Consider the following 25,764-nt stretch of genomic DNA (forward strand, 5'->3'; position numbering starts at 1 on the left):
CTTAGAGGACAAACTCAGCTGACACTCTTGTGCAATCCAAGAGAAGTGTTGATCATTTAAGAATCGTATCGGGACCTGGCTGCTTTTTCAAGTGGTCTTGTTGCAATATTTGAAAAAGGGTATTGAGCTTTTGGTCACTTCTCCCTTGACTAACATTACCAAAATTGAATACATTTCTTTTTGTCTTATTGCTGAATGGGGAGCTACTTATAACGGCTACACAGTTAGTACACAAGTTACTATTTTGATTTGATTTATTTTTGTCACATGTATTAGCATACAGTGAAAAGTATTGTTTCTTGCGTGATCTACAAAGCACACCGCTCATGGAGAAGGAAACGAGAGAGTGCAGAATGTAGAGTTACAGTCATAGTTAGGGCATGGAGAAAGATCAACTTAGTGCGATGCAAGTCTGACGGCAGCAGGGAAGAAGCTGTTCTTGAGTCGGTTGGTACGTGACCTCAGACTTTTGTATCTTTTTCCCGACGGAAAAAGGTAGAAGAGAGAATGTCCGGGGTGCGTGGGGTCCTTTAATTATGCTGGCTGCTTTGCTGAGGCAGTGGGAAGTGTAGACAGAGTCAATAGATGGGAGGCTAGTTTGCGTGATGGATTGGGCTACATTCACAACTTTTTGTAGTTTCTTGCGGTCTTGGGCAGAGCAGGAGCCACACTAAACTATAGTAATAGTTATTTGTGAAGCATTTTAAGATATTTTGATGTTATAGGATGCTTATCCATACTGTGATGCTATAATAATTGTTTTCTGTTTTAATACGCCTTGTTTTGACATGCGCTAAACTGTATACATGTCATTGAAAGAGTCACTGCTTTTGATTCTGACTTGGATTTGTCATTTGGCATGCTGTGAACAGTACTGGAGTGAACATTCTTCTTGTCTAAAACCTACTTGGACTGAACCTGATTTTTTGTACAGTAAAGAGAGCTTCAAGATAATTAAATCAGTAGGAAGTAATAGCTTAAAACCTTGCCTTATCAATGGAAATTGAATAATGGATTTCCATGAATGGTTTATTAACTTTTGAGTCATCATGCACTGACTAAAATGATAGAGGAAGTGACATTGTGCTTAAAGTCTGCTTTAAAAAAATTACTCTGTTTGAGCTATCCATGTATATCCTAATTTTAACAGCAGTAATCCTGTATTCATTTACTAGCAACAACCAATGTGTTATTTTAGCTCTGAAGCCAACACAACTGGAAAGACTGTCCTGTCAATTTATTTTTGTAAATTGCCTCTTAACATTGTGATCTTAGCCGGCATTGAGTAAACAAACATTGATGTAGCTAGGCAACTGCTAGTTGGGGCTTTGCAAAAGAAAACTCTCAAAAATACCCTCAGTTGCTTCCATTTGTATACTTGATGGCTCTCAAAGCAAAAGGAGCTCAGTTCCTTGACAAACTCCTTCGACTTTGATTTAAACTAAACATGGAATTTTGACCAAGTTCTTGCTCCTTGACCCTCTCTAAAAAAGCAAGAACAAAAGGATTTGAAGAGGCGAGGCCCTGAGCCCGCTTGGGCCCAAGAAACAGAAGCCACCCTGCACCACCTGATGTGTGAAGTATAATGTGGAAGCCTCGCAGTGTCACTGCTTAACTGCATGGGGTAACACAGTCAAGTCACAGTGGGTCAACTAGAACATAGACACAAGTGGATACTGGAGTTGATTTGCTGTTCAGATTGAGATGTTGCAATGTTGTAAAATCTCTGGTGTGGAGGATTATACTGTATGGGCACGAGAGCTGGGGCCTAAATAAGGCTGGTGAGAAGAGGATTACAGCTTTTGAAATGTGGTTCTGGTGAAGGATCCTTGGAATCAGCTGGACAGAATGAACAATCAATGCATTTGTCTGCAGGAAAATTGGGAGTCCCAGCATCTCGTGGAATTTTAGCTAAAGTGAAGAAGTGGAAGTTGAGAGAGTGCGACCACTGGAAAAGGCAGAGGAGGGCATTCTAGTGCTGGTGACAACTGGAGGTGAAACATCAGGAACGAACAGTGGCACAGTGGTTAGCACTGTTGCTTCACAGCGCCAGAGACCTGGGTTCAATTCGCGGCTTGGATTACAGTGTGGAGTTTGCACATTCTCTCCATGTCTGCGTGGGTTTCCTCCGGGTGCTCCGGTTTCCTCCCACAGTCTGAAAGATGTGCTGGTTAGGTGCATTGGCCATGCTAAATTCTCCTTCCATGTACCCAAACAGGCGCCGGAGTGTGGCGACTAGGGGAATTTCACAGTAACTTTGTTGCAATGTTAATGTAAGCCTTACTTGTGACTAATAAATAAACTTTTTACTTTAAGGTTAGAGAAGGACTGGATGGATGGCCAACATCTGAAACTGGACAGAGAGAGGAATGACATCTGCATGTACGAGTATTTCAATGAGTGATAAAATTATAGAATCACTCGTTCATGCTTGGGCTATTTTCTCCAGAAAAGAGAAGACTAAAGTGTGCCCTGCTAAAAGATTCAAGATAACGAACATACTTAGAACCATAGAACCATAGAAAATTACAGCTCAGAAACAGGCCTTTTGGCCCTTCTTGTCTGTGCCGAACCATTTTTTGCCTAGTCCCACTGACCTGCACTTGGACCATATCCCTCCACACCCCTCTCATCCATGAACCCGTCCAAGTTTTTCTTAAATATTAAAAGTGACCCCGCATTTACCACTTTATCCGGCAGCTCATTCCACACTCCCACCACTCTCTGCGTGAAGAAGCCCCCCCTAATATTCCCTTTAAACTTTTCTCCTTTCACCCTTAACCCATGCCCTCTGGTTTTTTTCTCCCCTAGCCTCAGCGGAAAAAGCCCGCTTGCATTCACTCTATCTATACCCATCAAAATCTTATACACCTCTATCAAATCTCCCCTCAATCCTCTACGCTCCAGGGAATAAAGTCCCAACCTATTCAATCTCTCTCTGTAACTCAGCTTCACAAGTCCCGGCAACATCCTTGTGAACCTTCTCTGCACTCTTTCAACCTTATTTACATCCTTCCTGTAACTAGGTGACCAAAACTGTACACAATACTCCAAATTCGGCCTCACCAATGCCTTATATAACCTTACCATAACACTCCAACTTTTATACTCGATACTCCGATTTATAAAGGCCAATGTACCAAAGGCACTCTTTACGACCCTATTCACCTGTGACATCACTTTTAGGGAATTCTGTACCTGTATTCCCAGATCCCTCTGTTCAACTGCACTCTTCAGAGTCCTACCATTTACCCTGTACGTTCTACTTTGGTTTGTCCTTCCAATGTGCAATATCTCACACTTGTCTGCGTTAAATTCCATTTGCCATTTTTCAGCCCATTTTTCTAGTTGGTCCAAATCCCTCTGCAAGCTTTGAAAACCTTCCTCACTGTCCACTACACCTCCAATCTTTGTATCATCAGCAAACTTGCTGATCCAATTTACCACATTATCATCCAGATCATTGATATAGATGACAAACAACAATGGACCCAACACCGATCTCTGCGGCACACCACTAGTCACAGGCCTCCACTCAGAAAAGCAATCCTCCACAACCACTCTCTGGCTTCTTCCATTGAGCCAGTGTCTAATCCAATTTACTACCTCCCCATCTATACCTAGCGACTGAACCTTCCTAACTAACCTCCCATGAGGGACGTTGTCAAAGGCCTTGCTGAAATCCAGGTAGACAACATCCACCGCCTTCCCTTCATCCACTTTCCTGGTAACCTCCTCGAAAAACTCTAATAGATTGGTCAAACATGACCTACCACGCACAAAGCCATGTTGACTCTCCCTAATAAGTCCCTGTCTATCCAAATATTTGTAGATCCTATCCCTTATCACACCTTCCAATAACTTGCCCACCACCGACGTCAAACTTACTAGCCTATAATTTCCCGGATTTCTTTTGGAACCTTTTTTAAACAACGGAACAACATGAGCCACCCTCCAATCATCCGGCACCTCCCCCGTGAATACTGACATTTTAAATATGTCTGCCAGGGCCCCTGCAAGTTCAACACTAGCTTCCCTCAAGGTCCGTGGGAATACCCTGTCCGGTCCTGGGGATTTATCCACTCTGATTTGCCTCAAGACAGCGAGCACCTCCTCCCCTTTAATCTGTAAAGGTTCCATGACCTCCCTACCTGTTTGCCCTATTTCCGTAGACTCCATGCCTGTTTCCTCAGTAAATACGGATGCAAAAAAACCATTTAGTATCTCCCCCATCTCTTTTGGTTCCATACACAGTCTACCACTCTGGTCTTCAAGAGGACCAATTTTATCCTTCACTATCCTTTTGCTCCTAGCATACCTATAGAAGCTCTTTGGATTTTCCTTCATTCTGTCTGCCAAAGCAACCTCATGTCTTCTTTTAGCCCTCCTGATTTCCCTCTTAAGTAGCTTCTTGCACTTTTTATACTCCTCGAGCAACTGATCTGTTCTTTGCTGCCTGTACATTTCATACAACTCTCTCTTCCTCTTAATCAGTGTTACAATCTCCCTTGAGAACCAAGGTTCCTTATTCCTATTTACTTTGCCTTTAATCCTGACAGGAACATACAAACTCTGCACTCTCAAAATTTCTCCTTTGAAGGCCTCCCACTTTCCATTTACATCCTTACCAGAGAACAGCCTGTGCCAATCCACACTTCCCAGATCCCTTCTCATTTCATCAAATTTGGCCTTTTTCCAGTTCAGAACTTCAACCCGAGGACCAGATCTATCCTTATCCATGATCAGGTTGAAACTAATGGCATTATGATCACTGGATCCAAAGTGTTCCCTCACACACACATCCATCACCTGCCCTAACACATTTCCCAATAGGAGATCCAATATCGCATCCTCTCTAGTTGGCACCTCTATATACTGATGTAGAAAATTCTCCTGAACACATTTTACAAACTCTACCCGGTCTAAACCTTTAACAGTATGTGAGTCCCAATCTATATGTGGAAAATTAAAATCCCCTACTATCACAACTTTGTGTTTCTTGCAGTTGTCAGCTATCTCTCCGCTGATTTGCTCCTCCAATTCTCGCTGACTATTGGGTGGTCTACAATACAACCCCATTAATGTGGTCATACCTTTCCTGTTTCTCAGCTCCACCCATAGGGCCTCTGTAGACAAGCTCCCTAATCTATCCTGCCTGAGAACCGCTGTAACATTTTCCCTGACCAACAATTTATCCCTCTGCCTCTATCCCGCCTGAAACATTGGAACCCTGGAAAATTGAGCTGACAGTCCTGCCCCTCCTGTAACCAAGTTTCACTAATGACCGTAATGTCATATTTCCATGTGTCTATCCACGCCTTCAGCTCATCTGCCTTCCCCACAATACTCCTGGCATTGAAATAGACACACCTCAAAAGATTATTTCCACCACACTCAACCCTTCCATTTGTGATTTTGCTTGAACTAACCTGTCTTTTTACCCCTGCTCCACTATCTGTTCTGGCACTCTGGTTCCCATCACCCTGCAAATCTAGTTTAAACGCTCCCCAATAACACTAGCAAATCTCCCTGCAAGTATATTGGTCGCCTTGTAGTTTAGGTGTAATCCGTCTCTCTTGTACAGGTCCCACCTGCCCCAGAAGAGGTCCCAATGATCCAAGAATTGGAAACCCTGCCCCCTGCACCAGTTCCTCAGCCACATGTTCATCCGCCCAAGCATCCTACTCCTGCCCTCACTGGCATGTGGCTCAGGTAGCAATCCTGAGATTACTACCCTCGGGGTCCTGCTTTTTAACTTCCTTCCAAGCTCTTTGTACTCACTCTTTAGGACCTCCTCACTCTTCCTTCCGACGTCATTTGTACCGATCTGTACCACGACATCTGGCCGATCACCTTCCCACTTTAGAATGCTGTGCACGCGATCAGAGACATCGTTGACCTTGGCACCTGGGAGGCCAACAAACCATGCGGGAGTCTCTGTCCCGACCACAGAACCTCCTGTCTGTACCTCTGACCATTGAGTCCCCTATCACTACTGCTCTCCTCTTCTTCATCCCACCCTTTTGCGCTGTAGAACCAGACTCGGTATCAGAGTTCTGGCTGTCGCAGCTTGTCCCAGGTAAAGCATCTCCCACAACAGTATCCAATTCAGTATACCTGTTGTGGAGGGGTATGGTCACAGGGGAACCTTGCTCTGCCTGTCCTTTCACATTGCCATTTCCTCTCCTTACAGTAACCCAATTTCCTGTGCTCTGCTGCTTAGGTGTAACTATCTCCCTAAAGCTACTGTCTATATACTTCTCATTCTCCCGAATTAGATGGAGGTCATCAAGCTCCTTCTCCAGTTCCCTAACACGCTTTGCTAGCAGCTGCAGCTGAATGCATCTTTTGCAGGTGCTGTCGTCGGGGATACCGGAGGTCTCCCTGATCTCCCACATCCTGCAAGAGGAGCATTCCAACATCTTGCCTGGCATTTTTTTTTACTCTGGGGGAAAAACAGGAATAAACTTCCTGAAAAAGAAAAACCTACTCTCGCCTCTGCCTGTTCTCGCCGAAGCCCGTTTTGAGCCAAAGCCCTTCAGCTCTCACTCTGCCCCCTGCTCACTCCGCTGCCCACTAACGACGCTGCCCACTCAAAAGTGCGGCCTGCTTTTAAACCCTCCAAAACCTTCCCAGGCTTCTGCTGGGCCTACTTCCTGTTTTGGAAAAAAAACCCTCCGATTCTTTACACAAATTTAACTGAAAAATAAATAAATAAATATAATGCACAAACAAAAACTCCCTTACCCTCAGCCTGCTCCTGTGGGACAATGAACTTGAGATGATAAATGTGGGGAGGAAATTCCCATGTATGGGGGAGATGATAAGCGCAGATTGTAAGCATGCTAGTCACTAATGAACTCAATAGGAAATACAGGAGAACCTGCCTTACCTAGGGTGGCTAGAATGTGCAACTTGTGGAACAGTTGGAGTGAATAGAATATTCAAGGGGAAGCTAGAGGAAGAAAGGAATAGGCAAGTAGATGATGAAGATGGGTATGAGGACAGGAGCAACATGGCCTCCTATGCTGTAAGTACCTTATAATTCAGGCAGTAAACATATTTGAATTCTTGTGTAGTGTTCTGTTGCTTTGAATAATAGATTTGAGTTCATTAATTAAAATAATTAACAGCACAATGAAGTTTTGGGCACAGTAAGAAGTCTCACAACACCAGGTTAAAGTCCAACAGGTTTATTTGGTATCACGAGCTTTCGGAGCGCTGCTCCTTCATCAGGTGATCTTTTGGGCTGTTACAGGTATTTTTCCAATCATGATTTTGAACTGTAGAATGCTTTGGCATTTGTCATCATCATTGTCCTTCAGTTGGATGATGGTGGAGGAGAAGTGTGTACCAGGTGACTGTTGTGTTATTTTGGTAGTGATTTTATTTCCATTGCCTATATTATATAGGAGGCATCTGTGCAAGGGCTCAAGACATGTTTGGATGTTGGAGCTGTGTGAGAATCACATCACTGCAGTATGACTGAATTTCTGGGTGCCTGGGTGTTTCCCATCAGTTTCAATTCATGCTTGTATAACTGTAGACCAATACAAGGATGCATTTCAGTAACCCCAGACAGTGCTTTTGATCACTGCTTTAACATTAAAAAAATCACTGGCATCTGTGCAACCTGGCAAGTCATAGTCCAGTTGGCCAGTTGCATATTGTGTTGCACAGATATTGGTATGGCAACAGCAACTGCAGCATAACTACAAGCAGAGGCATGTTATCCCATTTTATTAAGTGGATTATTTCATAATTTGGTTGGAAGACTTATTCAGTTATTCTGTCAGTTTTTTTATTTAGCAGTTTTAATATGACAATGTTGAGCTGCAATTATTAGGTCAGGGCTGCTACAGTTACAGAAGGCAATTGCTGGCGCTTAGGACAAGCTCACATCTTTTTCTTCTCTCATTGCGGTCAGTGACTTGAAGCTAACCTATTCTAATTAAACTCCTATTTTGTTAATTATGGACTGAATGAAAGAATGATCATGTGTCACAGAATGACACAATGCCATTCGACCCAATTAAGTCTGTTCCATTCATAGCCTATGCTTTATCATGATCTGTGCTTAACACATTTATTCTTATGACAACTGATTCTGCACAATTGCTCCCTAATTTCTTCTCTTCATTTCCTCCCATTAAAGTAAGTTGAAATAATCTTAATATTTAGTTATTCTTTCATTCGATCATCTTCACTTCTAATTGATTGAATTACATCAGCATCATCCTTTTAACTCTTGTTCTGAATTAACTGATGATGATGATCAGCTCATTCTTCTTAAAATGTTGTATGGCACAGCGTTTTCAGTTTACATTGAGATTATTTGCATAATTTTCCAACCAGAATGGGAGGAGTGCATAGTTTCTCTAGCCCCACTACTCCGCAGATTGCACCACTAGTTTAAAAATTTACGTCACTCACCAAAATGGCCAGTTATCTACTTTTGCCACTGGTAGACCCAGGATAAAAGAGACTTCAACCGGGCTTCTTTCAATAAACTCAATGATTGATCTATTACAAAGCAAAATTTACAGATTGCAAGAACTGGTTAACATACAGTTGTATTCTGTAAGTATAACTATTCATACCCAGCACGCGCGCGCGCACACAAACAAAGGAAAAACAGATAGGGTCTCTGCAGAGATCAACTTTGGAGGATGGACTTTATAAAATAAAGGAAAAATTTCAATAGTTTTGACACTGTCACTCTCAAATGAAACTGGTCCCAGTAGATGTCTGGAGGTTCTCACCAACGGAGCTTTGGTGTGGAGGAGAATTTAGAACTGGATCAATTCTTTTTATCTCAGCTTTGCTGGTTTCTAAGTACAGGCAAGTTATACTTGGGCTGCAGGTTGATAACCATACATGGGGTGGGATTTTCCAGTCGCGCTCGCCTCAAAGCCAGAAAATCCCTCCTGAGGTCAACGGACCTTTGAATGGTTTGTGTCTCACCCGCTACGAATCCCGTGGAGGGCAGGACGGGAAGGTTCCACTGATGGAATTTCAGACAAGACCAGGTGAGAATGAGTTAGGGCAGCCTTCCTTCTTTGATTTAATTTATTATTGTCACATGTATATTATACAGTGAAAAGTATTGTTTCTTGCGCACTATAGAGACAAAGCATACCATTCATAGAGAAAGAAGGGAGAGATGGAGAATGTAGTGTTACAGTCATAGCTAGGGTGTAGAGAAAGATCAACTTAGTGCGAGGTAGGTCCATTTAAAATCTGATGGCAGCATCAAAGAAGCTGTTTTTGAGTTGGTTGGTACATAACCTCAAACTTTTTTTTTCCTGACGGAAGAAGGTGGAAGAGAGAATGTCCAGGGTTGTGGGGTCCTTGATTATGCTGGCTGCTTTTCCGAGGCAGCGGGAAGTGTAGACAGTGCCAATGGATGGGAGGTTGGTTTGAATGATGGACTGGGCTTCGTTCACGACCCTTTGTGATTTTTTGGCTTATTCCCCAAAACTGAGTTCAAAAGCAATAGATTGAAAACTTGAAGCCTGTCAGGTGATTTCTAGTAAGCAATAAGGCCTTTGCCTTCAAACCAGTTTTTTCGCAACAATTAAAATAATTACAGTTCAAGCAAACAATCAGTTGAAGCTTCCCCCTTTTAAGGACCTTGCTGATGAGGTAGTTGAACATGTGAATTCTTAGACTGTCAACAAGCATGCCTTTTCTATCTCCACGAGGCTCTCTTCATAATTTGAGATACTAGTTTTATAATTGCACTGCTATTCTTTTCTGAACCCTCTTTGTGTTGAAGTTGTCCAAAATGTTTCAGCAATGCAAATGTATCCTCACCGATGATCAATTCACTATTACAATAACTTGTAATTCATAGTCAAATACTCCTTTGCAATAAGAGAGATGCGATTCGCTCCTGTTAACATTGAGGCAACATTTAACCAAGTGCAGCATTAAGGAGCCCCAACAAAGCAGACGTCAGTGACCCAATTCTCCCATACTGATAAGTAGGAAGATGGCAATCCAAAAGCAAAATACTATAGATGCAAGAAATCTGATATAAAGAAAGTGCTAGAAAGTGTCAACTAGTCTGGTTGCATCCATAGAAGGAGAAACAGAGTTAACATTTCGTGTCAGTAACTTTGCTTCAGAGCTATTATACTATACATTACCACAGGTTAATTATTACAGCCTGTGACATTAGTGTACCATCAAGAATTTTTTAAAAATCATGTTCTCCGCAGCTCTCCCAGCCTCAGCTTATGTCATTGTTGCCGAGTTGTCTGCAGACGTCCTTTTATTGCGACTCCAATCGGGTTTGTTTATTTTTACTTTGGGATCTTTTATGACCCTGCATTGTTAGGAGGAAGGTCATGTGTTTTGAACAGTTCTTTTTCCTTCCTAGTGAATTTAAGTTTTCATTTTCTGTTGTTAGTTTTAGAAGGGACATCAAGCTGGGAAGAAGTGTTTCTCTCTCTCCCTGGTTTTGGAAATTCTGCTGATTAGCTGAAAGCATGGCTTATTGCCTTCCTGCAATAGAAAATCTGCTGTTGGTGGCTTGATCAGAATCTCTCCCTGTTCAGGGGAGCTGTTCTGACTTCAAACTGTTCTGGGTATATCCAGAGGGCTGCTAACAGTTGCAAGGCTGAGAAGTCAGGGTTTCAATTCTCCAACCAAAGGAGATCTAGTATCACGTAAGCATTCGTCTTTGCTGTGTTAAACCTGTGGAGTGGGTTTTTGCCTATGGGAAGGTTTTGTTTCATTGGAGCATTTTAGATATATTTGTTAAGGGTTATACATTATCGTGGTTGTTTTTGTTTGTAATTGATAAAAGTTATTGCTAATTTACTTTTCATACACGTTAACTATATTCTTAAATGAACTTTGTTTGATAAGAGCTCCCTGGTGGGTCATTTGAATCATACCTGAAGTGAAACATATGCTTAACCCTCACAAACTTCAAAGTGCAAAACTTATGATCCAGGCGGGCTTCATAAAACACTTTGGAGTTTCTGACCTGAATTATAACACAACCCTTAGACTTCATTACAGGACTTTCACAGATCAGCATATTTGTCATTTCCAGCTGCTCCATTAGTGACCTTTCATAAGGTTGGAAGTGGGGCTGTTTGCAGACTTTGTTTATACTATTCAGTTCCATTCGAAGGTGCTCTGGTATTGCAGCAGCCCATACTAACCTACAGTTATGTTTAGACAGCAGAGAATTTGCACTGACAAGTGGCAGGGAGCATTCACAAAATGTAAGTGCCAAGCAAATACCATCTCCAGCAAGAAAATGGCCAATCATCTATTCCTGACTTGCAACAGCACACCATCTCTGAAACCATCCCATCAACACTGTTCATGGGGTTGCTTTTGCCCAGAATGTCAGCACCATGTCTACAAGTTCAGAGAAGAGGCTGGATGGGGACTTTGTAATTAGTGGCTCACCTCATGACTCCTCATAACCTCTTTACCATCTAGAAGACTCAAGTCAGAGTGTGCCAGAGTACTCATCACTTGCTTGAATGGGCACAGCCGCAACAGTACAGAGGTTCAACATAGAGGAAAGCAGTTCCCCTGATAGATGTCACTGCCACTGAACTAATATCTATTCCTCCGCTGTGATTGGGCTGAGGCTGCAATATGAATGATCCAAAGTATGCACTGAAACAACTCACCAGCTACGCTTCAACACCACCAGTTAGCCACATGACTTCTACCATTTGAAATGGAAAACAATGGCATCATGTGGGAATATTATCATTGCAGATTTTCCTCCAAATCCCACGACAGTTTGGTTTGGTCATTCCTTCAAATCTTGGGTTTTGTTCCGTGTGCATAAGCTTGCATTTAATTAAGGTAAAATCTATCCATTACTTCTTAGCTCATTCACTTAATCATTCCCAATCCGTTTGAATAAATCAATTCCTCTGCATTTGTCATCAGGCTATATAGCTCTACATCATCAGCAAATGTTTTCATGTAACTACCCATTATATTACTGAACAGTGTGAAAAGCCCGATACCTGGGACAGACCCCTCAGGGCTTTGCCTTGCCACTAATCCTAGCCAGAATGTTTCCTCCTTCACATTAGCGGCCACACATATTATGAAAAGCTGTTTGACACCATTGAACTGGAATTTAAAATAGATGGAGAATATTTAATACAGACAATGATTACGCAGAACCTAGTGTGAATGTTGAGAGAAATAATGGTATCTTCAAATATCATTTTTGTAGCTTTGAAACTTTAAATTAAAATAAAATTTCCGAAAATCTGAAGTTGCATTTCTTTCTTGTTGCCATAAGTTAATATTTCATATAAGATAAAGATTAGACCATTCTAATGGAAGATCACAAATCTGAAATGTTAACTGTTTCTCTCTCTCCACAGATCTTGCCAGATCTGCTGAGTATTTCCATAATTTTCTGTTATTGTTTTAGATTTCCAGCATCTGCAGTATTGTACTTTTGCATTAATATTTAATTATATTTCGCGCGTTTTCTTTGGATTTGGAAGGAAAAGTTCACAAGCAGAAAATGCCAAGCATATTTGGGATGAGGATGGCAGTGTTTTAATGGGATGATTTAATGTCATGTCATGTTTTTGCCATTTATATTTTGTGAAATGAAGTGTCTGGTTGTGGTTTTGATGCAAATATTGGATCCTTTATGGCTTGTGTTTATAACTGCATAATTTGGTGCTATAATTAAATGTAGAAATCATGGCTGCACTTTTGTTCAGCTATCATTTTACAGTCTCTTCCAGTTTCTAATCAGAAAATATCAGCATAATTGAGGGGCAAGGTTGGCAGTTGTGAACATCTCGCATCACATTAACGCAGTTGAGTTTGTTACTCACAAGTAAATAAAACACAGGAGAATGCAGTAAATTATTTCATGCTGGGTCTGTCAGGGTTGAGCCTGGAGGTAAAGGAGGTCTGAGGGGGGTTGAGATTGACAGCCCATCTAAGTGACAACTAGCTGTAATAAGAATTGCACTTCCTTGTTAGCCATATTGCACCTGCTTCTGCCTTTTAAAGACCTGCTCATTTAATGAATAAAATCTCATTTGTGTTAGTAAACAAAGCAAGTGATTGAAGGGACCAATCTCAAAGTGCTGACCCTGTGCAGCCGAAACCATTTCCCCCAATTTGACCTTTAAAGCATCACAGCCAAGCCGAATTCTATTCAAAGTGACGCCCAACAGGATATCTGATGAGAAAAAACTGTGCCACGATATACATCTGGGGCCCCCACCACCCTTTCAACCCCTCTCGAACTCCGTTCCTGTCCTCTCGTGCACAACATTTTCCTTCACACCACCTTTTGACAGCAGTGCTTTGGTTGCCACGGGCCCATCCTTCGCAGCTCCCTCTCTAAACCTCTCCACTACTCTGTCACCTTCTTCTCCTTTAAAACTCTCCCTAAGATTTTGATTTTTAAAAAATGTATTATTGTCACGTATTAGAATACAGTGAAAAGTATAGAAAGAGCAACAAAAAAAAGTATCTTGTTAGGTATTGAGAGTGAGGCAGGAAGGCTTCGATTGCAATATCTTCCATGTACCTCGCATTTTTAATGTAGAGAAAGCTGCTTCAGAGATATGATGAGAAAACTTGGAGAAGCCAAAGCTGATGGCATTTGAGGGGTGACCAAAAGCTGTTTTTGGAGGTGGATTTTGAGGTGGGCCTTAAAGGGAAAGGTGCAAGTAGAGAGAGGGAATTATAGCGCCTAATGCCTCAGGACTTGAAGGCACGTTTCCAATGCTGGCACAGGGAAACGTTGATGAACAAAAGGCCAAGAGTCAGTGGAACAAAGAACTTCTGCTTGGCGCGGCGGCAGGGGGGGGGGGGGGGGGGGGGGGGGGGTGCACTGCGGTGGTGGGAGCAGTACAGACGAAGAAAGATTGAAGTATGAAGTTGAAAACTTTAAATTGAATTATTGGGCTGCAAGACATCAATGCTGGTCAGCGATGATGGGTGAGCAAAACCTGATGTGTGATTGGATACCGGCAGTTTTGGATGAGCTGAAGTGTTATGGAGGGTGGGTTACAGGAAGTCAGTCAGGGGAGAGAATAATTAATATAAAAGCAAAGTACTGCAGATGCTGGAAATCTGAAATAAAAACCAAATGCTGGACGATCTCAGCAGGCCCGGCAGCATTAGTGGAGAGAGAAAAACAGTTAACATTTGAAGTTTTAGAATAATTAAACCTGAAGGTAACAAAGGCCTGGATGTGGATTTCAGTGGCAAAGGAGTTCAGGTGAGGTGAGGGGTAGGTGACCTTACGCAGTGAAATGCAATCAAAATGATATGGGTTCGGAGGCCCAGCTTGAAGCCTCAGACGGTGGTTTCGTGGTGAAATAGACACAATCTCATGTTAAGAGAGAAAGAATACATGTAAAAGTTTTGTTTTGTTCAAGATTTTTTTTCTTTTGTTACCACTGACATTTGTCATCCTAAATGTAGGAAAGCTGAGCAAGCTCCAGCTGTGTGTTCTTGGTGACCTACAATCTCAAAATTTCCAGGCAGTGCATGCTGCAATGCAAGACACCACAGGCACTCAGCATCAAAGCTGACTCAGGCATGATGCAAGGAGCGGTATCCGCTACTTTGTTTAAAAAGAGAACTTTCAGGAATAACAAGTATGTGTGGAAATTGAAAAATAAAAAAGCTCAGTGATAGATTCATTATTATTTTGAATTATGCTGGTTTCAAAAGCCAAAGCGCGCACAAAACAAAGAAAAGGTTAGCTTCGGGTGGCACAGTGGTTAGCACTGCTGCCTCACAGCGCCAGGGACCCGGGTTCGATTTCCGGCTTGGGTCACTGTCTGTGCAGAGTCTGCACGTTCCCCCTGTGTCTGCGTGGGTTTCCTCCCACAGTCCAAAGATATGCTGCTTAGGTGCATTGACCCGAACAGACGCCAAAGTGTGGAGACTAGAGGGGGGAATTTCGCAGTAACTTCATTGCAGTGTTAATATAAGCCTTCCTTGTGACTAATAAATAAAATTTAATTTTTTTCTTGTGGAAGGGATTCTGCGACCAACTAATTTTAAATCACACGGCTTCCTTTTTTGTGTTTAAAGAAGTGTAACACTGATTTTCGTATTTTGAAAATGGATAAACTGATGCTTGTTGGCTTTTACGCATCTACTGATTTTGAAGTTCATGGATTCTGAATTGTTTTGTACTTTAGTGTATATCCACAAATTACACAATTTGGGAAGTTGAGAAATTTTCTTGCTTGAAGGTGGCGGGGGTTGAACTCACTGCCTGAAAGATTGGTAAAGGCAGAACGCCTCATTGTATTTAAAATGCATTGGATATTCACTGGAAGTAGTGTAACTTCAAAGCCTACAAACAAAGAGCTGAAAAGTGAGATTAGACTGGATAGCTCTTTTTCAGCCAAAACAGACACAGTGAGCCAAATGATTTCCCTCTGAGCTACAGATTTCTATTATTTGCTTTACCAAGGGAAATCCTGCCCTACTGATGCACTGGGCCATTTAAACTTCCAGCATATGGGAATATGTTTTATCATAATATTCAGTCGCGGTCCAACAATGGGGTAATATTTCCATTATGCAGTAGATATAGTGAAATTATAATATTGTATTATGATTTTGCTGCACCAGGTACACTGAAAAAACTTATTTTATAATCGCCTTAGGGCTTGTAAGTACACATTTGAATATGCTCTACAGAGTGGCTTTTGCTGAGCAAATCTTCAAACACAAAGGAAAGCTTCTGTGCCAGCTTATTTCCATCTTTTCTTTGTAGTATGGTTAAAATCTACTAACGCAAGTGCCAGCCTTACTTCAGGTGAACTTTTCTTCTGACAAATAATTAATTTTAATGAGTCTGCATGTGCTGTGCATAAACTTGTCAGAATTGTTAGGAACTCGTTGAATCATAGAATCCCTACAGGGCAGAGGGAGGCCATTTGGCCCATTGAGTCTGCACTGACCACAATACCACCCAGGCCCTATCCCCGTAACCCCACATATTTACCTTGCTAATCCCCCCTGACACTAAGGCAATTTAGCATGGCAATCAACCTAACCCGCACATCTTTGGACTGTGGGAGGAAACCAGAGCACCCGGAGGAAACCCACGCAGACACGGCGAGAACGTGCAAACTCCGCACAGGCAGTGACCCGGGGCTGGAATTGAACCCGGGTCCCTGGCGCTGTGAGGCAACAGTGCCAACCACTGTGCCACCATGCCGCACCAAATGGCTTTCTGTTGGAAAAATAAATGTATAAGTTGAACTTCAAATGAATTCTTTATGCAAACACCTGTCAGCTAACTACTTATGATCAGTCAGTTCTTGAAAACAGTAACTGTATAAATGAGTAAATAAGATTTGATGGTTTCCTTTTTTTCTCTTCTTTTGAGAAAAGGTATTTAGTATTGGCCTCCATTTTGATGACATTGAAGTACAGAACAGCCTGGGGAGTTGTTAACAAAGAAATGCTGTCTCGTTAGTGATGGTTTTGGCTCCCAGTAGAGAGAGATGAATGATAACTATTTTTTAAAATACGCTTGTCAGCTTTGCTTCTCAGCAAAAGGAAAGAAGTACTTCAATTAAAATTCATATGTCAATTTGCAGTCCATGAGATGAACCAAGGGTCAAGGACTGATGGACAAATTTTTTTTTCAGCAGAGCTGCTTCTTTGGAATAACATTTACTTTGGCATTCTTGATTACAAATTTGACTTGAAATATGTAGAACTTAACAATTCAAAAGAGCTGCATTCATCCCATTGTCAGGGTCTGTCAAGGTAAATCAGCCATGTTGGTTTATTGGTCTGGACAAGTAAAATACTGTAAATCTGCACCTTTGTGTACACTTGGGTATTAAAACTGCCTTTTCACTTGATTACTGTTTCTTCCTTGTGATGTATGGAAATGCCTGTGGTCATGTGACAGCTCTGGGTTTATTTGATTTGATGTGTTGTCGAGGTTTGATTTAAACCTGCTAAGCCTGCTGCCTCAGCGCCTTCTCATCTAGTCCCGTCAGAGGTACTCATTCATTACCCACACTAGAACAGTTTTATAGTGACAAGCAGTCATTAGTTATGACAGTATTTAGTCAAGCCTCTTTGTGGCAATATAAATGTTCACTTTACTGAATTGCTAGTCAAGGCTGTCTGCCCAGGAAGTTGCCATCCTCCAACTAAATCAAGCAATTTGCATTTCTCCTCTGCCTCCATTTAATCAACATTCTGTGAGCTAGCCATAATGAAATTACTAAGTGATTGATTGCTCTGACATATCCTAGCCAATATCTCTGTAAATCAATACTTGTGCAGGTCAGAGCTCTGAATATCTTTGTTTCAGATTTAATACATAGATGGCCACTTTCCTCATCCTTTTGGCAGTAATCCAAGTATTACCATTTGCAAGAACTTTGTACTGCAAGGCTTCTCTTCTAGTTTGGTAGATTCTGTTAACTTTAAAAAGAAATAGCATCAACACAACACTGAAGCAGATTTGTAATGATTCTGTTTCAAATGGTAGAGTATGTTGAACATCTTTCTGTCTGGACAATACACAGGATGCTGTCTTTTGCCCTTTGAATACTAGAAATATGCATCCGGTTTGATCAAATGTTGTTTAATATTCAGTGAGCTTTGTATTGATGAACCTATTGTCATTATCATACATTGAGTGTCACACCTGTAAAGCAGAAGAAACATTTAGTTTGGGGATTTAATGATTATGCAGGATAGTGTATGTGTCACGCAGTATATAGAAGCTGCTGACATGTACAGCAACTGGGTCCTGCACAAATTATTAGTCAAGACTGCCTAGATCTTTTGACCACAGGCTGAAGGCTGATCGCCTTTTTGTACATGGCATTTCTCAGGAGCTGACCGTAGAATAGACGAATAGGCTAGCCACGGTCAAATATGTTTGTTTAGCTGTGGTTGCCCAGAATTCTGTATCTTTACTTTCAGTATTGTCAGTCACGAAGAGCTTGTTAAGAGTGACAAGATGTTGACTGGAAGAACTGGGGTAAGTATAGTAATATTGAATGAAAAAAAATAAAATGGCACAATTTCTTTAGACAAATATTGATCAAGTCTGGGGAAAGTAAGCTTTTTACCCTTTATTTTAAGGATTTTTAAAACCCTTTATCCCCCCCCCCTCGCATGCGCCCTCCTGTTATTAAGGCCCCCCCCCCCCCCCCCCCCCCCGCATGCGCCCTCCTGTTATTAAGAATTTGCAAATTGATTCCAATTGTTCACATGTCATTCTGAAATAAAGTCAAGTTCATTTATTAGTCACAAGTAAGGCTTACATTAACGTTGCAATGAAGTTACTGTGAAATTCCCCTAGTCGCCACAGTCTGGCGCCTGTTCGGATCAATGCACCCTAACCAGCACGTCTTTCAGAATGTGGGGAGGAAACCGGAGCACCCGGAGGAAACCCACGCAGACACGGGGAGAATGTACAAACTCCACACAGACAGTCCCCTGGCGCTGTGAAGCAGCAGTGCTAACCACTATGCTACCGTGCTGCCCAGTGAATAGTGTGAGAGTAATCTGGGTTGTTACTTCCAATTTCAAGCACCCACAATATTTCACTTCTGTATTGTTGCTTCCGATAATTTGTGTTGGCTCTTTGTGAAAATACATATATTATTCCTTCAGAGCCACTTTGTGGCAGCAGAGGTGATCAGAAGCACAAGGTATCAGGGCTATACCATGCACTGATGCCACAGAGAGTGATAGCTATCTAATTCCCTAATTCCGTCAGTATGGTTGGAGGTGACTTGCTGTGGTTGTTTTGGGTCTTATTATGTTTTGTGTTTACCTACTTGTAATACAACTTGTCTGCACAAAAATATAGATTCTATGATAGAGAGCTGAAATTACAATGTCTTTTAGTTGCTTCCATATTCCCTGGGTTACAAATTAGCCTGAGCACGTCCCAAGGATTTATCGTTGACGTTGTCCTTTTCTTTGCCGACATGCTTTCCCTAGTGGCATCATCCGCAGCAATGACTCACCACAAAAGAAGACTTGCATTTATATAATGCTTTTCACGACCACCAGATGTCTCAAAGCACTTTATACCAAATGAGGTTGTTTTTGATGGCGTAGTCACTATTGTAATGTAGAAAAGGTGGCAGCCAGTTTGCGCTCAGCAAACTCCTAGAAACAGCAATATAATAATGAGCAGATGACCTCTCTTTTAAGATATTTATTAAGAGTTAAATATTGGCCAGGATACTTGCTCTTCTTTGAAGTAGTGCCATGGAATCTTTGACCTGAATAGGGAAATGGGGCCTTGGTTTAACACCTCGACTGAAAGACAGCACTTCCAACAATGTCTGCACTGGAGTGCCAGCTTTGATTTTTGTGCTCAAACCCTGGAGTGAGACTTGAATTTAAAACCTTCTGATTCTGAGGTGTGTGCACTTCCAACTGTGTCACAGCTGGCATTACAAACCATCAACCATACTGATCATGTCACTGGATCTCTAAACTGTCTATTTGCTGTTGTGGGTGAGTCAGAATTTCTTCCGCCTGAACACTGAAGAACTTTCAGTCCCCATCATCAACACAGCTCTCACGGATTCCATCCCCTCACCCAGCCGCGCCCTGGAGCTGAACCAGGCCATGTACCTGCCCGACCTCTGCCTGTTGACCTCTATACTTGATTTCTCCAATGTTTTCCTTATCCGTCTTCCAAGCCATAAACTCCAGACTGTTCAGAACTCTATATTTTTGTCTGGTTGAAATGTTCCTCACACAGATAGTGTCCTCACTGAACTATATTGGTTTCCTGCCCCTCGGTGAATTTGAAATGTTTGTGCGAGGGATGATCTGGGTGGGGGGGCGGGGGCGGGGGGGGGGGGAGTTACTAGGGAGGATGGTGGGGGGGGGGTGAGTGGTGCTAGGGATAATTGGTGGGGGGCGGGGTGGCGGAGGCCCCAGATACCTCCCTGGTTGGGGCAGTAGGGGTGTTAATTATTAGCAGGAGAGACTAAGATCGGAGGACACAGCCTCAGAGTAAAGGGACCACCCTTTAGAACTGAGATGAGGAGAGATTTCTTCAGCCAGAGGATTTGGTGAATCTGTGGAATTCATTGCCACAGAAGGCTGGAGGCCAGGTCATTGAGTGTATTTAAGACAAAGATAAATAGGTTCTTGTTTGGTAAGGGGGTCAAAGGCTACGGAGAAAAGGCGGGAGGTTGGGGTTGAGAAACTTATCAGCTATTTTTGAATGGCAGAGCAGACTCGATGGGCTGAATGGCCTAATTCTGCTCCTATATCCTATGGTGTTATGGTCTCTGTCTTCAAATCCTCCATGACCTCTCCTCACCTTCCTTAAATCCTCTATTTTCATCTCTACTTTCCCAACAATGCATTAGATATTTCATTCACCATGATCTGGCTTACTGAAAGCCCCTCCCTAGCTTCTCCCCGGTTTTAAAAACATTTTTCCAACCAGCCTGTCAGTCATCACTCTAATTGTCCTGCCATGGCCCAGTGCGTACTCCTTTTATTTACATTTTTGTCTATGTTTCCTGTAAAGTGCCTTGGGAAATTTTTCTGCATTAAAGTCATTATATAAGTTGTTCTATTGCTATTGTTGTGGAACATTTTTCTTTTTTATAAACGAGTCGAAATCAAGATGAAATGGAGTGTTCTCAGTGACAATATACTGAAGATGTGCATTTTAATTCTTCAAAGATAATGGAAGGGAAAGCAACACATTGTTGATTATTCTTCCTCAGAACCTTAAATTTCAACTTTGGTGCCTATGCCATGCTGAGGTTTGCAATGCATTGATACCTGAAGTACAGTAAACTGAATTGCTGGTACGATTTAGTATTGCTTTGTACAGTTTGTATGAAGTTGATCTTTGAAGTTGGCTGTGAGAGAACTCTGCAGACGAACGCAGTACTTTCCTTCCCAATGTTTTTGAGAAATGTTTAGAAATGAGTTTTAAAGTTTGTTTATTAGTGTCAGAAGTAGGCTCTCATTAACACTGCGATGAAGTTACTGTGAAAATCCCCTAGTCACCACACTCCAGCCCCTGTTTGGAGAATTTAGCATGGCTAATGTACCTAACCAGCACATCTTTCGGACTGTGGGAGGAAACCGGAGCACCCAGAGGAAACCCACGCAGACACAGGGGAGAACGCGCAGACTCTGCACAGACAGTGACCCAAGCCGTGAATCGAACCGGGGTCCCTGGCTCTGAGGCAGCAGTGCTAACCACTGTGCTACCTAATGACTGCCTAGAGTTGTGTTTTTAAGGTTGAAAATTTATTTGGAACTATAGTGAATTATTAGTAGACCTCACCAATACTCATTTAATCCTAACAATAGGGTTTTTATTATTTTGTCGACTGTGAAATCTTTTAACACATCAAATAAATTATCTACAATGTCATTCCACGCAATCATTTTATTACATTATAATGAACTGCATGATGAATATATACATGATGCCTATAATTAAAAACTGTCTTTATCATATTTTTGCTCCAGGACACTGCAGGACATCGGTTCAATTGTTGCCACAACTGAGCAAATTTTCATTTTTTTTGTTAGGATTTGAACGATGTTGAAACACAGCACCTTCTGCAGTCCCTTTTGCCTGAAATGGCTGAACTGGCTCTGCGATTGCCAACTCTTTGTACACAGGTAAGTAATAAGACCCAGCAAGGCTCGAAGTTTCATTTCTTGAAGGCTGAGGCAAACTTATATAAACTAAAAGTTTATAATAAGGCTGCCGGGCCTGGGTTGCATTTTTTTGTAAACCATTAGTGCTCTGTTGTGTCTTCAAATTAAGAATATAATAAAAAAAAAGAGCAGAGCACATCACGAGAGAGCATGGTTATTGAAAGCAAAAGAGACTTTTGGGATGGTGAACACATCTTTTTAAGATTCTGCTCAAACGTTTTAATAATCGACAGGGAGATATTAACTTGGGTGGAAGTCTAGGGTTATGTTTATCAGGCATAGTGCATTTAAACCGCCTCCTGCACTGTAGGGATTCTATGATTCTAAACAACAAGCAGACCCCTGCAAACGGCATCAGACTACTGAAACCACTGTCACATTTTGACTGATCAACTCTACTTCGGGCTGAGATACATTATCTGTGGCAGATGAAAGGGAGCTTTCATCTGCATCCAACTTTGTTGTACCTGAGCTGGGAGTATTTGGTGCTCTCAGTGAATGTTTAAAATGGAGTGGACCATTGCCCAGCATATAATGAGCACTAAAAAATCCCACCAAGAGGATCAGTTTAACTGAGTGATTTCTGTGAATCATCAGGGAAAAATAGCTGACACAATTTATATATAAATTTCTGATGTACCAGTGAACGTTTTGCATTCCAGCAACTTATTTTGGCACGGCGCTATCGAAGTGCTCTAAATCTTGAATATTATTGAAGTTATCAGTTGCTATCGGTGAGTCAGAGAGATGTGGGTTCAGGCACCACTGCAAACTTGACTGGCGTTTCGGTGAGAGAGCAGCCATAATGGAAAACCAAAATCCAGCCTACTTATTCAGATGGATAGGGGAGAGCTCTTTGGGCTATTCAAAGACGAACAAAAAGTTCTCCAAATGCACAGGGCAACATTTTTCCTTCGACCGCAGATTCATTGGACATTCGCGATTCACAAATTGGCTGCTGTGCTTGCCAACATAATTATGATTTAGAAGTAATTCTTTGGCTACAAAGTGCTTTGGAACACCTGAGCACGTGATATAAATGCAGTATATGTTACAGTATTTCCTTTAATATCACAATTGTTTTTTATTTGACAAATTAACTGTTTAGTTTCTATATTCAATTAAATAGATTATAATGCAGTTGACCTTTATGACACATGTTTAATTTAATAGTGTCACAAATAGGTTTACATTAACACTGCAATGAAGTTTATTATGAAAATTCCCTAGTCGCCATGCTCCAGCACCTGTTCGGGTACACTGAGGGAGAATTTAGCATGGCCAATGCATCTAACCAGCACATGTTTTGGACTGAGAGAGGAACCTGGAGCACCCGGAGGAAACCCACACAGACACAGAGAGAATGTGCAGGCTCCGCACTGACAGTGACCCAAGCCAGGAATTGTGAAGCAGCAATGCTAACCTGTGCCACCGTGCTGCCTTCAATTTCAATGTGTTTCGATTGTGTTTCAATGTATGGCAACAGTTACTCAAGATAAATGACTAAACAAAATTTTGGTAGAATTTCATAACATAGGATCTCCAAGAATGCTACACAGTAAATAATATTAGGTGCAGATATAAGTTTTAATTCGTGCTGTTTTTAATGCAAAATTATCACATTTTGTAAAATTGAGTACTATGGATGCATATAGCCATATGAAGAAGACTAACGTTTTATGTCAGAATTAAAGTACTTTCACAGCATATTTGAGATGATGCTTAAATGTCGTTACGCCATAATCAAAAGTTAAATGATGTGATCAAATGACCTTGATTCAATAGCTATTTCCTTTGGCCACATTTGACCTATTTTTTTCCAAGTTTTCTTTCTGTTTATCTTTCCGGACGTATAGGGGGTGAATCTCCCAGTCCACTGCACTGATCTAGTAGTGTAACCGGCCAGGAGACGTCAGCAGAGGCCATTTAGCGAGCTCCCCGCTGAGCGCCACGACCTCTGCACATCTCCGGGGAGAGGATTTAAAGAGTCGTCCGGCATGAAAACGATTTAAATATTAGAAATGGGAATTGCGTCCCATCAGCGGGCCCAGGACTGAAACCTCCGGGCCCGCTAGTGTTCCCCACCCCCCCACCAGGTGTGATTCACTGCAGCAGGTTTACAACAGCTCCCCACCCCGCTGGAGTGAAGGGAGACCATGAAGGCCCCCTCGACCACTCCCCCCCAAGAGTTCAGGGGCAAGGGGGGATTGCCCCCCCTCCCCCCGCCCCGCACTGGGGGCAAAGTGGCAATGCCCAAGGGGCACTTTGACACTGCCCTCCAGGCATGGAGGGGATGCGTGGGGGGTCGGCCAGCAATGGGGGGGGGGGTTTGCTGTGCTGGCCAGGGATTGGGAGGCTGGCAGTGCCGGGCTACTGCGCATGTGCTGATCTCCGCTATGACAGATTGGCGCATGCACGGTGGCCCCCTCAGCGCTGTGCTGCTGACCTCTCCAGCAACAATATGCCCCCCCCTCCCCCGGCCCCACCGATTTTCAGAGTGAATCTCGCTGAAAAGAAACAGTGGGATTTACTCCGGCTTTTGCACAATTTGGCACTTAGAATTTTTTTGGGAGAATCACCCCCCCCCCCCCCCCTCCCTCGCCCCCCAACACACACACACACACACACACACACAATTGTTTTTGTTTTAATCAGTCCAACCAGGTCAGCTAAATGTTTAATTCTGCTGGCATGTTCAGACTGACATACTGGGTCAGAAAGATTTGTCCGATGTGTAAAGCTGTGTTGTTGAACAATTTGAGAGCACTGTTCTGTTTTCTTCCTTTGGTGCTGATCCAGAGTGGGCATTAATTCCTTAAACCGATGTCAGATAAATATCCAGCTACATTTGATTGTTGATATCTTGGAGAATTGATGTCCACTCAAGATTGTCAACCTTTTCCTTCCTGGCTGACTGTCTCCATTCTTTGAAACCACCAGCTGAGTGTAAATCAGTAACTTCCACTGACCTAATGCATTTTGATCTCTTGAGGGGGGTCTCAGCATGTGGGTGCCCAGGTTGGAATCTTGGTTAAAACTGAACCTTGCTCCGGGTGAGATATATTTCCTTTTCAAGTTGTGCTTGGAGAATATGAACGGGAAATCAATAGCTCTTTCCTTTATAAAATTACTTTGAATTAATTTCTGCTAAATATTTTGGGTTCACTGTGGGTTGTCTTGTATTGAATTTCCTTTTTATGTGTAGTCAGTACTTTGTGCAACAGTTTTATGAATAAAATTCACATTCAGTACAATTTGTCAAATAGAACATTGCCAGCACGAGAGACAAAAATAAATGTTGTAGTTTATTATTAACATGAGAAATAGGAGTAGGAGTACTGGTACGACTATTCAATAATTGTTAGCTGCAAAGGAATAGAGACTTGTATTTATATAGCACATTTTAAACACGAGAGAAGAAATTAAATGCACCAATGAAATAGTTTTCAACTAATCTGCAGCTATTCAAATAGAAACACTAAACTTTTAAATATAAATTTATTTTTGAACATGGTGAACTCTTTATGTTCGATCCTAGATATGGAATGAATTTCCACTTTCTGAAGTCAGCACCTGTATATCTTAGGTTAAGTGCTTAGGTAAAGCTGACTCTGCTTCAGTCTTATTTCCCAGTCTCTCGGATTACCAACCTTGTCAGCATGACATTTCTCTCTCAAGGCATTCAGTTTATCTCACTGACTGAAGAAGATCCATCACTATCCACTGATGTGCTTTAAACTGCTGTCAAAGGGCAGTGGTCTGGTTCAATGAGGAGTGCAGGAAAATATCTCAGGAGCTGGACCAAGTCAGCTGTGCCAGCCTGGTGAAGCTACCACAGAGAATTGCATGCATGCTAAACTGTATGCGATAGACAGTGTTGAACAATCCCACAATCAGTGAGTCAATTAAAAGCTCTGCAGTCTTGCCGCATCATAAAATGGTAGTTGGCAAACAGCTAGCTGGAGGAGGAGGCTCCACCGGTATCCCCATCTTCAGTAAGAAGGAGGCAGCACAAAAGGGAAGGCTGAAGAATTTTCAGCCAGAAGCACCAAGTGGATGATCCATCACTGC

General features: G+C 42.1%; 1 protein-coding gene across 2 annotated transcripts in view; it reads left to right on the forward strand.

Moving 5' to 3' along the window:
* The window catches only part of parga (poly (ADP-ribose) glycohydrolase a), a 167,191-nt gene that overhangs the window by 50,051 nt on the left and 91,376 nt on the right, over positions 1-25,764 (forward strand). For both annotated transcript variants that reach the window (XM_078199516.1, XM_078199515.1), the window contains exon 8: positions 21,562-21,654. In XM_078199516.1, coding sequence (XP_078055642.1) covers positions 21,562-21,654 — 93 coding nt within the window. The remainder of the gene's footprint in view (positions 1-21,561; positions 21,655-25,764) is intronic.

This window comes from Mustelus asterias, chromosome 28 (genome assembly GCF_964213995.1).
Source record: "Mustelus asterias chromosome 28, sMusAst1.hap1.1, whole genome shotgun sequence".
Taxonomy (NCBI): domain Eukaryota; kingdom Metazoa; phylum Chordata; class Chondrichthyes; order Carcharhiniformes; family Triakidae; genus Mustelus; species Mustelus asterias.